The 15,978-nt window shown below is 45.8% G+C and overlaps 1 protein-coding gene across 1 annotated transcript; it reads right to left on the bottom strand.

Annotated features, from left to right (window-relative positions):
• Nucleotides 1-3,879: 3,879 nt before the first annotated feature.
• On the bottom strand, nucleotides 3,880-15,539 carry CD40LG (CD40 ligand). Its single transcript, XM_068533948.1, has 5 exons — nucleotides 15,384-15,539; nucleotides 13,415-13,546; nucleotides 8,981-9,038; nucleotides 6,983-7,045; nucleotides 3,880-4,256 (listed from the first exon to the last, which is right to left on the bottom strand). The coding sequence occupies exons 1-5, from the start codon at nucleotides 15,537-15,539 to the stop codon at nucleotides 3,880-3,882; spliced, it is 786 nt and encodes a 261-aa protein (XP_068390049.1).
• Nucleotides 15,540-15,978: the final 439 nt, after the last annotated feature.

The raw sequence follows: 15,978 nt of genomic DNA, 5'->3' as shown, positions 1-15,978 counted from the left end.
CTCTAGATTGAGAATTAGTGATCATAGTTTTGTTTTTAAACCTTCCTAAATGTCGTAAAGATGGAACTGCTCAAGCCTACTGAAAAATTTGGCAACCCCCAGCCTCCGATGGTTAATCGTTTTTGACAAGGAAACTATAGGAAAGAGTCTTTGCTACACACAGACCTGCTCTAGTGTTCGGTATCTACTCTAATCTTGCCTTTTTTCTTTTCTTTTTTTTTGCTTTCACTTTGCTTCAAAGTGGGTGTGGTCTTTGGTCTACTACATGGGCAAGGCCTTTCATGTGTACCTGGGCTGCCAGGCATTCATTCGCCTTGGTCTCAGAGGTTTCAATCATTTTAAGATGCCATCCTGTTTACCTATGCCACTGGGTGCAGGCTGGTGTGCTGGGGACCGCGTGGAGACCCACCTTAGTGCTCTTTATAGGATAATGTGTTCCAGAGAGCAGACTCTGCTGGGGGCTTTCTGGGAATGGTCTCATCAAATCCGCCTAAGCTTTGCAAAGCATGTATTCTTAGCATCCCCACTTTACAGATGAGGACGCTGAGGCCCAGAAGAGAGGAAATGACTTGTCTGTGGAGCCTACATGTGCTTCACAGAAAAAAAGAACATAATAAAAATCATGTTCCCTTTTTGTGTCTCCAAGTACTTCAGACTGCTTTAAAGGCCTAAGGCGGTGCAAATTCTTGCTTTAACCAACACACAGAATGATTTCATGGACTCCTGGGTTAGAAGCAGCTCCCAGCATCAGAGGAAACACCTCCACCCTGTAAGTGCTGTGAGCCTAAGTGCGGGGGGCAGCGGGGAGGGGAGGGGAGCCACAAGCAGAGAAAATAGCATTCCCATCTCTCCTAAGGCAGGAAAGCGTTTGTAGCCTTGCTTAGAGGAACTGAGGGTTGGAACTTAACGCACTGAGAGAGGTATCGGCAGGAGAAGAAATAAGTTAATTATTTGGGTCTTTATTCTGAGGTCGTTAAGAAGTAGGGGAGTGGTGACATCAGAATTGTATTTAAGAATTTGCTTCCACTGCAGGGGGCGCGGGTTCGATCCCTGCTTGGGGAACTATGGTTCCGTATGCCGCGTGGTGCAGCCAAAAAGAAAAAGAATTCGCTCTCGCCTCAGGCCGCACATGGAGAATGGATGAGAGGGAACAGGGGTGGAGGCAGAGAGTCTAGGAGGCTGTTGTAATCTTCCAGACGAGAGATGACAGGAGTTTGGACTAGGATCGTGACAGTAGAGACAGAAAGAAGTAGATTAAGAGGTATTTAAGAAATAAGGTTGATGCATTGGGCTGGTAGGACTGGACGTGGGAGTGAGGGCAGTGAGGAGTCAAGCCTGGGTTCTGGCTCAGGAAGCAGCGCGGATGAGGCTGCCCTTCACTGGAATGGGCAACACAGAAAGTGGGTCCCATCGCGGGCGGGGGGAAGATCAAGGGTTCCATTTGGATGCCTTGGATTTGACTCCTGGCCCCACCATTCGGAAATGCGGGCAGAAGGGGACACACTCTAGGGGGCAGGTCAGGACTAAAGGCATAACGTCAGTAGCACGAAGGGGGTCATTCAACCCATGCGCTGGGAGAGACAGCCCCCTGTGAGCAGGTAGGACAGGAGGAGGAGAGGGGAGGGGTGGGCCCTGGAGTTCTTGGGAAGGGCAAGGGTGACGTTAGGAGGAAGCCGTCTGAGAGGTTGAAGGCACTTGGCTATGTGAAGCTGAAGCTTAGGAGAAAGTTCTGGGCTGGGGCTGCGGGAACTGGCATTTAGAGGGCAGCAGAAAGCATGGGAGCAGAGGAGATCACCTAGAAAATTCGAGTTTCTGTGTCTATAGCATTCCTTCTGATAACAGATATTGTTAGCCATAGCCACTTGCTTACTAGAGGTAGAGACAGTCTGGAAGATAATGATTTCCAAAGAAGAAGAAGAAGGGGGCGTGAAGTGCAGGGGCAAGGTTTAAACAGAGGATGTGAGTGTATAAAGACTATAAAAGGTTTGTGCAGGCTGGACATGAGTTCCCTTATGACCCTCTTGCCCACCCATGGCTGTGCTCCAAAGTGGGCGCTCAGCTACCCTGAGGGAGGGACATTCATGGCCCATGGATTGTCTTCTTCCCTCGGGACTGGGCCAGGCCGTCCCATCAGCTAGACCAGGTCCTGGCCTACCTGTGAGAATATCATTAGCAGTGTCTGCTCGCTGCCCCCTTCCTTCAAGTCTCCCGTGCCGAGGGCAACGCTGAAGAAGGATCTTTGCTCCAGAGGACAGGATCGCACTGTGGACACATCCCTGACTGAGTCCCCGAATCCACAAATGTCACGAGGCTCAGACCAAAGTTCTCTTGTTGGAGAAAGTATCCATACACAACCCAGCAAGTCTGTCTAGCACGACTCCAGCCTTGTGTTAGAAATTCATGCTCTAAGGCCTTCCAAGTCACTCAGCCAGGAAGGGACTGTGCCATCCAGAGGACCGAAGAGCAGGGCCAGCGGCCGAGAGCTGCCCCCAACTCTCCTCACGCCCCTGTCTTATTGCTACAGTCATATTTTTCTGCCTGGACACATGGTATTTGCCGTAAGAAGGGCCCCCTACCGGTAAGGATGACGAAGCCACTCTGGGCTTCTTACGTGAAAAACCCCTCGACCGGAAGTGACAAGACCGAGAGGCCAATGCTTCCCTTCAGTTTGTCCCAGTTCCACGTCCTCTTACCTAAGGTGGAACCGCCTTGACAGCTATTAAAAAGATAAGCAACTGCTTCTCGTTTAAGCTTCACTTAGCTGTGATTAATCAAGGAAAAAAACCCAGCCTTTTTTCAATCCTCTGCAACCTTTCCTGAGCAAGCTTTTCACCGGATACGCTTTCCTGTCATCCATCAAATGCTATCGCAGCCTTCCAGGGAGTGTGCTGTCACCAAGATATTTTGTGGTGCCACAAGCTTCAGAACCAAGTTTCTGAAAGCATCACAAGGGTTGGGAACATTCCCTCCAAATGATCCCCCCTCCCCCCAACCTGGCCTGGGGCTTCAGATGCTAAATAACCACAATAATGTTAAGAGATCTTTATTATTCAAAAAATAAATAACAAAATAATCACCAGTTCACTCTGGAAACAATGGGGACTGCAGGTAGATACAATAGATTTCCTTTAAATCCAGTCATTTCTCTGGAAGGAGTGGGCAGCCTCAGAGCTGCCCTCTCTGCCCGCCTACCCCATCGACAGTGGTGGAGATAGGAACAGGGTTGAAATAAGATACTTGATTAGCAACAGCCTGACTCTGTGTCTCTCTCTCTGTGTGTGTGTGTGTGTGTGTGTGTGTGTGTGTGTGTGTGTGTGTGTAGGAGAGAAGGAAAGGATGAGAATGAGTGTCAGGGTGATTGGCGGGGGCAGGGTTTTCGGTTCTCCACTGCATTATACTTTCTAAAGTCTGCCCCACCTCCATCGCGGCCGCAGGGACCCAGAATCCACCATAACTGAATGTGAGCTGAGGCTCCCCGTTTCCCTCCGGCATCTTCACTGAGAAATCAAATACATTCTCCACTGAAGGACACTGCACGCAAAGAAACAAAACTAAACTTGGCTAATTTTCTGCTGCTTACTCAGAATTCGAGCTGTGCGTAATGGCTTTGTCTTTTCATAAGACGCTCCGGATGTCTGCGTCAGTGGGGTTGCTGCTTCAGAATATAAGCTCTTATGGAACAGGGGTTTCCTCCGCCCGGTAATTCACTCATTGCAGCCCTACGTGCCTCGGGATGTATAATAAATAGTTCTCCATGAGGAGGATCCTAGGGTTATAAATAGGCAGTTCAACGGGGTGGGGTGGGGTGGTCTTAACTGCTTTGCTGGATTGTGAAGACCGCCAGCATCAGCCCAGCCGCAACCTGCCAGCTTACAGCGTTCAGAGCTTGAGTAAGCCAAACGACGTGAAGCCAGTCTCGTGGCTCACTTGGCTTGGATCAGTCACGTTGACAAACACCGAAGCGCCCGGTGGCAATTCAAAGACGCCTCCCAAGTGAATGGATTGCTGCCCGCACGGTTTGGAGGAACTGTGGGTATTTGCAGCTCTCAGTAAGATTCTCTCCGATCCACTTGGGGACTTTAGGCAGAGGCTGGCTATAAATGGAGCTTGACTCGAAGTTTCCCGATTGGAACAGAAGGTGACTTGGGCGTAGATGTAATAGAGTCCTTGTCTTTTCACGGCCAGCTGTTTCCCGTTTTCGAGGGTTACCAAGTTGGTGCTTAGGGTGTAGTATCCTTTGGGGGCCCACTGCAGAACTGTAATGGAGAGGGGACAAATCCGTGGTGAGGTGGAACATACATGATTCAGATTCTAACAGACAACATGGTTTCGTGTCGGATACTGGCTTCACATAGGAGTGGAAGTTTGGGTCGTCAGGGATTCGAAAGGACCCATCCAGCCCTCAGTCTATGGAGGAGCCACGGCTGACCAATCAGCATGGGTTGCACAGTCAGACAGAGCTGGGCTCCCATCCAGGCCTTATTCAAGCTTGGGCAAGTCAATCTCCCTGAGCCTCTCAGTTCCTTACCTGTAACACGGGGCTAATATTACAGCCTATTTCAGAGACTTGTGAAGATTAACTCAAGTAACAGAGCACAGTGAGTTTCCTTCTCCCTTTAAGAGCTCTAAAGCCGATTTGCCCTTGAACTTAAAAGAATGTGAATGACTTAGAAATCCCAGGTCATAAATTACGCCTGCCAAAATACTCAAAGTCCTTGCTAAGACTAACTCGTATCTTGCTTTCCTTGAATTTTCCAGAGTCGTAGACTCGCCGATCTCTCTTGCTCAGCCTCAGCACAGGGAAAAGACCCCCTTTCTTCCTACCTGATCGTGCTCTTGCAAACCCGATCTGCCTCCCACAGCAAGGACTAAAATTAGGCAAGGAAGTATGAAAATAAACCTGTCATTTCACTGTGTGTTTTGATCTCCCATTGTAGTGGGCGCCACCAACTTGAAAGTGCCTGTATTCTTGTGGCTAAGCCGAAGTACCCACCAACAATGTGCCATTTTTCTCGGCTGAGATGTTGAGTGGGTTCAAAGTAGTGTGTGCAGCCGATTTCAAATCTCAGCTGCCACAGAGAGCTAGACTGCCGGGGGTGGAGGGTGGGGAGAAGTGAAAGTATTGATGCATTTGCTTCCTTGAGCTTTTTTTTAAACTCCTATTTGGTGGTCTTAGGCCTATCAGGGTGCAAGACCCCACCTGTTAAGACTCATCCCTTAGTAATTAGGAAAGGCATCCTGAAATGCCTGACATTTCTTGGGCCTCCAGATCACTCTAGAAATGCTTCATTATGATGTTTTCACTTTTGGACCATCTGATTGAGAAAACATGGGCAGGTTCCCTACCTTTGAGTCCACAAAGTTTATCTTTGTAAGTCCTTACCTAATTTTCGTCCTTGCCGTGAGATGTAGGTCAAGTTTGGAGCAGCGTGACCAAGTAGGTCTGAGAGGCTTGTGGGGTAAGGAATGTGACTTTCTTCTCACCTGATCCCCTGCAGACCTACTGTGATGCGGACTGTCAACCATGCTAGGACCAACAGCCATCATGGGCCTTTTGGCAGAACATGTGAGCACTGTGAACTCTATGCAAGGCAAACTATTCTTCTAGGAGGTGTCTCTGTTGCTGGCATCCATCCAATCCGGATGAGACTGTGTCACGTGGATGACCACCCTGGACGTACCCGATATGGTTGTGATATTCTCCCATAAGTGGATTTTATGAGAAAGGGGTACTTGGCAGAATTATTAAATATTGTGGGGTAAGTGTTATTAAAAAGGGCTTTATGTTACTCTTCTGACAGCTAAACTGCAGTGAAGTAGCTAAGGAATGACACCTTACGTTTGTATAGAGCTTGACAGAATAACTTTCTTCTATATTAGCTGATTTGATGCTCAGAGTCACCCTGTGAAGTAAGTGAGACAGGAAACTGCTGCGAAGGTAAAGGGACTTGCCGCAGGTCACCCAGCAAGTGGTAGTCATGGTTCTTAAATCTCAGTGTTCAACAACTTTCTATCCAGTGCTCCTTACTCCTGTACCATGATCCAGGATTACCACGTATGCATTATGCCCACTGAGAAGCCCAAGCCACCTCCAAGATGAGGTCCTATCTCCTTTCCTCCCTCTCTCTCTGTCTCTCTCTATATCTCTGTCTGTCTCTTACACACACACACACGCGCGCGCGCGCGCGCACACACACACACACACACACACACTGCTTAGAACTCCATTCCAGAGCGCTGTTAAAGTTTTCAAAGACTGCTCTGATGCTCTTGGCCTGCATTTATGTAGATAGGGGATTTTATGCTAGTGTGCATGTTTCCATCCATTTATCAGATGTGCCATATTGTCCAACACCAGCTATCGTGAGGTACAGATTTGGGAAAAAAAAAATCTGAGGGCTAGAGTCATGGCAGAACGTATACGGAAAGAAAATCATTGAGAGTTGAAAAGATTACAGTATGTCGTCTGTTGTTACTTCATTGGAAAATCTAACATCCTGGCACCTATTGATCTTTGCAGAATGATTTTACCTTTAATTTCCCTGAGGTTGGCCCCAGTGAGGCTGGGGTTAATCATACAGGGATTGGCAGATGGCAGGAAATACCCCTTGAGGCCCATTTGCATATAGTGGAGAGGGGTTAGGATGAGGGATGCTCCCAGTTAGGAGGTCACTACGTGCCATCTCTTCTGTGTTATCAGAATAATGGTCCCTCCACCCAGTGATTCATCATTTAGAATCAGCCACAGAGCAAGAACCTAATGAGAACATCGGGATTGCTTCCCACCTCCTTTTGTCCCTTCAAGTCCCATCTGTGCATTTGAGCCTACTTTGAAGACAAAGGCAAGTGCATGAAGCATGTCTGGGTAGCTTTGTAAATTGGCCCCCGGAGGAAGAGAGGCGCCTAATTGTTAGGCTGCCTTGCTTTAGCCTCCTGGCCTTCCCCCTCGGGTGGCTGATGCCCAGATGCTTTGGACTCTTACCAGATGCTGTTTTACCACTGGCCTCGCTGATGACATGTGCCGCGATTTGAGGGTCCTGATCACCTGAAATGAAACCAAAGACCAACTGTCAGGCCAAAGAAACACAAAACTGGCCACAGAACGATTTGGTCTAGTTCTGCAGTTGGGTCATAGAGACTGTACTTAAATAGGTTATGTGAAAGGAAGGGTAAGATGGCCTTGAAATCCCTTGAAACCAGAGGGAAACGTTGGTTTCTAAAATCTGAACAACTGAGTTGGCTATTTCCACCGAGCCCATTCTCCCAAGCGTCATTCAGCACTTGACTCTGCTTTACATAGATTGACACAGGCTAAAGAAAATGATCTTCCTTAAACACATTTTGAATCTTGATTTTAAGAACAACTCCCATCCATTGGTCATCTCAGTGGGCCCAAAGGTCGTGTCTGCACACTTAGCTAGTAAAATGCTTGTGGTGTCTGATTTGGTCAAGCACTGGCCACAGTATTATATCTACCTCTAATTGTTGCTCATGTAAAAGGTTTGCTGCTTAATTAGATGCGCTGATCTCCTACGTGCAGACACGGTGTGGAAGTTCTTTTTTTTTTTTTCCCAGTAATGAGCCTGGAGCTGGACACTTTGTAGGTGTCCTATGAATAACGAGTCAAGCTGCATGACCTAAATGACCAGCTTTGTTAAGTGTATCATTTTCCCAAAGACTGCTAGGCCACACCCACATGAACTGTTTCCTCAAATTTCACAGCAATTAACAGACAACATGGTACCACTCAACGTATTTTACAGTCATTCTGAAAGCAAAGCCTTCATGAAAATCAGGTGACCCTTTGCATCCAGGCCAATGGTTAAAGCAAGCTCTTTGCCTCAGAAAACAGTATCTGTATCTCTGTATGTATGTATGTATTTCTGTGTGTGTATTAAATTTACACAAGCCATACCATCTTTTACACTGACTTTGTGATATAGCAGTTTGTCTAACAACACCCATCTACCAACACTCCATTTTCCCCATACTCAGCTGCTCGGGTCACTCCAGGCATTATTGTATTTGGTTTGGGGTGCTACATTCTTAAAAGAACAGAGAAAGTTAGTGTGTCCAGAAAAGGACCTAAATGAGGACAGGAAAAAGCCTGGAAAGGGTCACAGGAGGAACAGTGGGAGACACTGAGGAGGTTTACCCTGGAGAAGAAAAGGCTCAGGGGCCATGACTGCTGTTTTCAACATGTGGACAGCTGCTGTGCAGAAGGGGAATTATATACTTTGTTTAGTATGGCTCCAAATAGCAGAACTCGATTCAGTGAGTGGAGATTATAGGAACAAATTTCAACTCCAGAGGAGAAAAGCCTTCTCTCGAGTACAGAGTAATCTTATTATTATAATTATTAGGGCCGTTCAAAGATGGCCCAGGCTGCTTTATGAGCTAGAAGGTGTCTAGGCATGTTTGATCAGAGAGTCAATGGTCAGTGCTGTTGTGAAGGAGATTCGTGATCCGGGGATGGTGCGGGATTTGAGAACCGTCAAGGTCCCTTCCAACCCTGGGATGTTTGAGATGCTCTGACATCAAGAACAGGGCAAAGAACAGCGCTGTCACACTGAATCACTCCTGGGTCTCTGAGGCTCCACTGGCCGTGTTTCCCCATGAAAAAGCTGTTATCACTGAGTGATGAATGACACCGCTACCAAATGCTGACCGACTTGTCATCTTATCCTCTGTAGGTGGTACTAGGCTGTATGCTTGCTTTGATTAAGGTGTTGAAAATAATGTGATTTCTTCATACTTGGTATTGTCAGCACTAAAGGAACACAGCCTTCCCTATAAATATGTCCATACGACTCCTTTCTAAAGCACAGGCACCAGAGAAGGTATTGATTTGGCAATTGTGTTCCTGTTTCATTTCCAGGGCTACAAGTTCCCTGATCCAACACTGGGTTGTTCAGTATGATCGGCCTAAAGCTTCTTTTTAGTTTTTAAGTATTCGTAGAAATGGTAAAGAGCAACCTACCTTTGTGCATTTCAAAGTTTTTTTCTTTCTTCTTCACTTCTTTGCTTTGCATTATACCCTAAAATAAGAATCATGGCAAAAGGTCATTTTGACGGGAACTCTGGCGGGGGCTTTAGAGGGAGGTTTCATTCATTTGGCACCTGCCATTATTCTGTTGCCTGTTTCTGGTGAAGATTATCATATAGACTCAGATCCTGTCATTAATTCCATCCTACCGATTAGGAGCCCATGGCTTTGACAGATGAGCTGACAGCCCAGAAAGCCCAGGGGTGAACCTGGAAACAGAATCTGGGCTTTATTATCTTCCAGTGCTCTCTCCAGACCAATGACTGCCATCCTGACCCCTCGTATGACCCCAACCTCCCTGGCTTTGACGAGTATTGACAAATAATGCTGAATGGGGAGCAGATTCTACCCTGGGAACTGGTATATAGAATATTATTAACATAAAGCATGGTGTGTATCTATTAGAATAAAATTGGTCTGAAATCTCTTAGGAAATGGAAATAGTAAGTTTGACCTTGGGAAGAAATCCCAGACTATGAAAAGATCCTCAGACTTTTTAAAAAAATTTTGTTGTCCCTGTCAATGGGCTGAAGAGATTCTCTTGTTGCTGGTTGCCTCGTGTGGCCCGTTCTTACTCAGAATCATCTGCGTATAGGAAACTCAGGTAATCTCCCAATGCGGCTGATATTCCAAGCCAAACGCAGCACTTCTTAAGGGGTTTCTTCTCATTAGCAACGGCAGGAAGGCTAGAGGCACTTAAAGAAGCTAGCAGAGAGTGCCATCTACACAGATTGGAAGGTAATAAAGGCTGCTGTTGTCATTTTAAAGATTTAAAGATACTGAATAAAAGGCACGGTGGGCTTAACTGGCAGGCATGAGGTCACCCAAGGAATCTGAGGCTGAAGCCAACAGTAGAAACTGAGATCACGTTCGAGGCTGGGCTTAACGCTGTGCTCTGAACACAGATGAGGAAGACAATAGTATTTTCACATCTTCTGATAATCAAAGTCCTGTGTGCCTTCCACTTCTACAGCGCCCTTCCTTTTCGTTCCTCCCCAAGAAGGAATTAGTGTTGTTACTGCTGAGGGGTTCCTCGTACGCTCGGCTCGAGTGCCAGATGTGAGGGTGTAAGTCACAGAGCCTAACTGGGAGCCCGTGCCTCAAAACTCTCACGGGGGCCCAGAGCTTCAACTTTCCACTTGAGCTGAAGTGTGGCAGTGTGAAAGTGCTGCAACAGGAAAATGTTTGTGAGATAACAAGCAAACAAGTGAATATTTCGTGTCTTTTCAAAGGATGGAGTGTGGTGATCGAGGGTGAGATACTTTTAGGCTAGGTGGTTGCATTGGTGTCAGGGCTTGGCCAACATGAAAACGTGAAGTCAGCAAAGTTTGTCCTTTATGCGCCCGGCCTTGCCTTTCTGTGAACTTTCCCCCAGCCACACTCCCCAGAGCCTTTTTTACCCCTCTTGCTTCACTCCCTACCTCAACTGAAAGACTTTTGAAAGTTGACTTTCAGAAAATCTGGAATTAGTTATTTCTCTCTTAGTGGGAACTCCATGTGGCAGGGTTGGATAGCTTGACCTTTAACTCGAAAAGGAAATGCTTTGACCTTATCAAAGACACCTCGGGCATGGGCGAGCAGACAATCATGGAACTGATCATTCTAGCAGGGAGCCGGGGGGAGGGAGAAAGTTTTAATGTGCAATTATACTATTTAAAATGCTGCCTTCATCTACTCTAACATCAGCCCCGAATCCCATCTTCCACCCAGAGTGACAGCTTGGTGCGACCTGCCTCAGGAAATAATGAGTTCCCCGTCACTAGAGGTGTTCAAACAGAGAGTGAGTGACCACTGGGTAGCGGCTGTGGGGAGAAGAAGCAGCTCTGGGTTGACAATTGGATCTGATGATTTCAAAAAGACCCATTCCTGTGATTCAGACCTTGGGTTGCTCTGAACCAATCAGACTGTGACCCAGAAAGAAAGGCTGCTAAGGCTTCCCTGGTGGCGCAGTGGTTGAGAATCTGCCTGCCAATGCAGGGGACACGGGTTCGAGCCCTGGTCTGGGAAGATCCCACATGCCGTGGAGCGACTGGGCCCGTGAGCCACAATTGCTGAGCCTGCGCGTCTGGAGCCTGTGCTCCGCAACAAGAGAGGCCGCGATAGTGAGAGGCCCGCGCACCGCGATGAAGAGTGGCCCCCGCTTGCTGCAACTAGAGAAAGCCCTCGCACAGAAACGAAGACCCAACACAGCCATAAATAAATAAATAAATAAAATTAAAAAAAAAAAAAAAAGAAAGGCTGCTAACATTAGCTAAGAATATAAATAATCCAGCTTGGGGGTTATTTTGTAGTTGGCCTGCTGGGTTAAAAAAAAAAGTCCAAAATATTGTTTTAGAATGAGAAGTTTCGGGGAATGGATATTGGAACGGGGGTCAATCGTTGGAGCAGGACTGGGGAGCTGGAGTACTTTGTGTCTGACTGTCGTGCGCATCGTTGGTGCAGATGACGTTGACTCGGACTCCACCCCGCAGCACTGGAGGCAAGGGGCTTCCTCTGTTGCACGGAAGGAGCCCTGGCGGACATGCCTGAGAAGGTCTGCCTTTCCAGAGTATGAAACTTGGGAGCTGTCACTTTTTTCATGCAAGCATAAGCAAAGAGGTCAAACTGACTTTCTTCCTTACTTTTGTCCTGGGTAGCTGATTTGGGAAGCTTTACATACCCAACCTGAAATACAGCCGTGAGGAATTGGCAGTACAACTGTAAAACTCTCAGTAAGAAAGAGGGAGGGAGGGAAGAAACCAACAGCCACTCTCACTGCCTTTGGGGGTAACTGAAGGCTGATCACATAATTACAGGATGTCAGAGCTGGTAGTGCCCTGGCAGATCATCTCAGCCCTCTCATTGGATAGATGAGAAAAATGAGGCCCAGAGAGGTGAAGTCATTTGCCCAAGGTCACACAGCCCAGCACATTAAATATGCTATTTGGATTTTTAAGCGTTGTTCTCAAAGTGGCTTTATTCCCATTTAAATTTGCAGCACCTTCCAATACCCTGTAATACTGGCCAGAAGCCTTGAAGAACCAGAGAAACTCAAATCATTTTCAGGCCTTGCAAATAAAGAGTTAGGAGTCTTTCTCTAAAACCTAGATTAGTGTAAAGAACCTAAAAGCCGGCAACAGATCTGAGCTGCATTCTGATCCCCGTAGGTGACCCAGGAATAAGCTTTCAGAGTCCTCACTACTGGATTAAATGACACACCGGGGACAGTACAAGAGGACAGGAATAAGCTCAGAAATAAGATCTCAGGTCCTTCACTCCCAGGTTAATTACACATTATCCACATGTGAGAGCTAACTCCTGTTGGTTTCTCCAGATACCCACCCATCTGGCACAGCGCTGCCCTCAGCCTGGATGCGGCCTCCTAGCCACGGCCCCCAAGTCCCCTGAGGGCCCAAGGTATTTGACTCAGTGTTCTGAGGGGGAAACAGGCAGAAAGGCTTCTTGCTGTTCTTCTTCTGGAGAAAGAGCTCCTAGACCCCTTGTCTACAGCGGTGGAATTAATGTTGTGGGCATGTCCTCAGTAAACGGTCTAGAAACTCTTGCTTTAGGTACCTATCATAGGCCACTGCAGTTACTTCATGCTGGGCACCAGTCTGTTGGGCTAGAAGGCTTCAGACTTTCTGCCTCAGGTCTTGATTGGCCCTAGAGGGGGCTGGCTCCATGAGCAGGTGGTATGATACGGGGTCTGGTTCGAGCGGTACTGAGACTGTCCATCGCCAATTGCCCACACCTCTCCTCACAGTAAAAGGAAAAGATCTCACTTACATGGCACCTGAAATCCCATCACGAGAGAAGCATTCCTTCATATGTTAGAGTCTATCAGTGTTCAGAAGTCCCCACCGCCCCCAGTAAAGGCAAACCCTTAACCTGTGGCCTGCCAACGCTGCAGTGGCCAATGGTTATCGCTTCCCTGGGAAATGGGGACCAGACCCTGGGTCCACAGTGGGAAGGCATCAAGGTTTGGATGGAAAGATAAGAAAATGCAAAAAACAAACTTGGTAGACTTCATCCTTTTCCCTGAGGCATCTGCATGTCTGAGCTCATGTGCATGTGTGAATGTGTCCATGAGAGTATGTATTTTCCCCCAGAGAGAGTCTCTTTTGTTCTTCTTAAGGGCATTCCTATCAACGAGCACACTTCCAACTTTCCTTTCCCTTTTAACCATAGGATTTTGGCTTCATTTTTGCTTTTCTGATACACATACCCATGCATACATGTACGTACATATGTATGGCGATATGTATCTATAGTATATATATATAAAACACATGTTTAAATTTTACATAGTCACGTTTTAGTGTCCCAACCTAGCAGGTTTCCCAACCAAAACTTTTCAATGACACTTTTCCCAACAACTGAGGTCCTTACCTTGACCAAGTCTTCAAACCGGCTTCTAATTTCCTCACAGTTCAGTAATGATAAGGACCCCTCTCCTTTGCTGCATCGCTGTATCGTTTTCATGAACACAAAATCTTCATGAAGATTCCTTTCATCCTCTATCTATTTATGAAATAACAGGGACATGAGACATTGTAATTCTGTCTGCCTCTACAATCACTTCCATGGCCTCAACGACACGAGGAGGACTTTGCAGATATAAATGGGGCATAATAACAAGTTAGTATACTGGATTACTGATATTCGGTATTAGCAGTTTAAAAAATCTACAAAAGCCAGCAAAGAAAATGTCATGTGGTCTGCAGTGCTAGGTAGAAATCACAGCTATTCTAATGAAATTTCACAAAGTGTACGTTTTCCCGTGTATTGTAGCAGCAACATTCTCTAAAGGTCATATTTCCCATTGCTTCAGTAATGATTGGTCATTATAAACACAGTCTATAAAATAGTTTTCTGCTGAGCTAATTTGCCCACTTAGTTTTAGTGTTTGTGTTGCAGTGCTTTGGAAAAGGTAATTTGCAATGTGTGTCAATGACTTGAGTTCTAAGTACATCTCTCTCTTTTTAAGTTCAGTATTTGCAGAAAACATTTTCATTTTTAAAGAAATCATCTTTCATTCCCAAAGGTAATGAGATATTTTCTTTTCCGATGTCTTAGAATAAGTAAATATATGAAATTCACTTGTTTAATCAACTAATTCTGTGCCGTTTTCTTATATTCAGATTACATTTTTAGATTCAAAACAAGATCCAGCTAGCCGGTGGCTTTCATTGTCATTAAGAGAACACCCAAGTGCCAGGGTAAATTTGAGTCTACCCAGGTCAGTATTTCCCCTATAGAGGCTAGGCTTATGTCCAGGCATTTGATTGGCAGAGCCCACCAGGCCAAACACAAACAAACAAACAACCAGACCCAGAGCCCTGCTCTTTTCTCAGCAGTGAAACCTAAAATTTGGGTAACCCAAGAATTGCCTCAATTGTTCCTACTCCACCTTATCCTGATAGAAAACCTCATGGTCTTAATTCAAGATTGGCATCCCAATAATGGCCACTCGCACATCCCTGAGAAAACGCAGTCTCCAGATGCTGTGCATCCACAGTTCCCACATCTAGACTTTTAGGAACAGTCAAATATTGGACGAAATTTCTCCTTTTCATCTATGATTGGTATTTTTTCAACACAGCCAATAATTCTTCTCAGTGGAGGTGGGTAAATGCATGGAAACAGGATAAATCCTAATGGTTATTTTTCTTAAGAACGCAGAACAACCTGCTAACTTACTCCACTCTTTTGTTCTGTATGTCCAACTATTTAAGAACGTAAGACATCTCAGAGGGAAACTGAGCAGCTTGCAACTACAATCAGCATTTGAAGAATTATACAGAGAATGCCACTTTCAGGGACTTACCCATGTCTATGCTAACCTGAAGCACTATGCATTTTCAGCTCAGATTGATGCTCTCCTTGTCTAGTTGGATATTTAGAAGAAAAACAGTTGTCTCCATCAGAAAAAAAAATAGTTCACTTTTTAAGCAAAACCTTAGCAAATCATTATAGCTAATGTCTACGTAGTGCTTACTTTGTGCCTGGCTCTGGTCTTAGCTTGAATTTAATCTATGAGGTGGGTACCATTAACATCCCCATTTCTCAAATGTAGAAACTGAGGCATAGAAATGGCAAATAACTTGCCCGGGATCACAGAACTAGTAGGGGACCGAGTCAATATTTGAACCCAGCAGTCTGACTCCAGAGCCAAGGCTCTTGACCAGAGAAAAGAGTAGAACATCTCACTAACTAGACCACGACCACCATGCCACAAGACCACTTATCTATTTGGGTTCTTACCATTGTCCATCATTTGGGTAGAACTAAAACCAACCAACACACACATCAATAAGAACCCCAAATTTAGTTAATAAAGGCCTACGGTTCAACTTACCTTGTCCAATCTTCTGTGAAGATACACAGCAAAAAGCGCTGACCCAATCATCTGGGTGATAAGAAAAACAGTAAGTAAATACATAAAAATTTTCATACTGACGGGTGGTCCAGTGGCCACAGAGCGGGGAGAAGGTTGGCTGTACGTTTCGATCATGCTGCGTTCGAGTTGAAATGATGTCTTCTGACCGAGAAGGTGACAGAGGCAGCATGAGAAGACTGTCAAAGTGGCCACCTTACTCAGGATTAGTTAAGAGCGCACAATCGTCGCAGCCCACACTTCCTGGAAAATGTGCTTCGCAGTCTTCTCTCCCAGCAAAAAAAGTTACGTAAAGGTTTTTTTTTTTTCTTTTTTTTTTTTTTTTTTTTTACCTACCCATATCATTCACTTCCAGGCTTTTCCTTTCGTTAGTAAAGAAGAAACAAGTTTCTTCTTCCATACATTCATTCTTGCCTTGAAATGTCATAGACTTCATAACAGACAATGGCAGTACTTTCCTATCGCTGTCTAACGTTTGGGGTTCACCAGTTTCAAGGAAAGTGACAAATGAATCCACCAGCAATAGAATTAGTTCAATTTCAATCTTACTAATATA

This window comes from Eschrichtius robustus, chromosome X, assembly GCF_028021215.1.
Source record: "Eschrichtius robustus isolate mEscRob2 chromosome X, mEscRob2.pri, whole genome shotgun sequence".
Lineage (NCBI taxonomy): Eukaryota > Metazoa > Chordata > Mammalia > Artiodactyla > Eschrichtiidae > Eschrichtius > Eschrichtius robustus.
This window is presented reverse-complemented; position numbering and strand designations above follow the sequence as displayed.

What these genes read in the sequence shown, in the direction of transcription:
- CD40LG (XM_068533948.1), bottom strand. Translation starts at nt 15,539, where the DNA reads ATGATCGAAACGTACAGCCAACCTTCTCCCCGCTCTGTGGCCACTGGA. An exon ending in GGTTTGAAGACTTGGTCAAG is followed by an intron (nt 9,039 to 13,414) that starts GTAAGGACCTCA and finishes TTCTTATTTTAG; the next exon opens with GGTATAATGCAAAGCAAAGA. An exon ending in CAGTGGTAAAACAGCATCTG is followed by an intron (nt 4,257 to 6,982) that starts GTAAGAGTCCAA and finishes TCTCCATTACAG; the next exon opens with TTCTGCAGTGGGCCCCCAAA.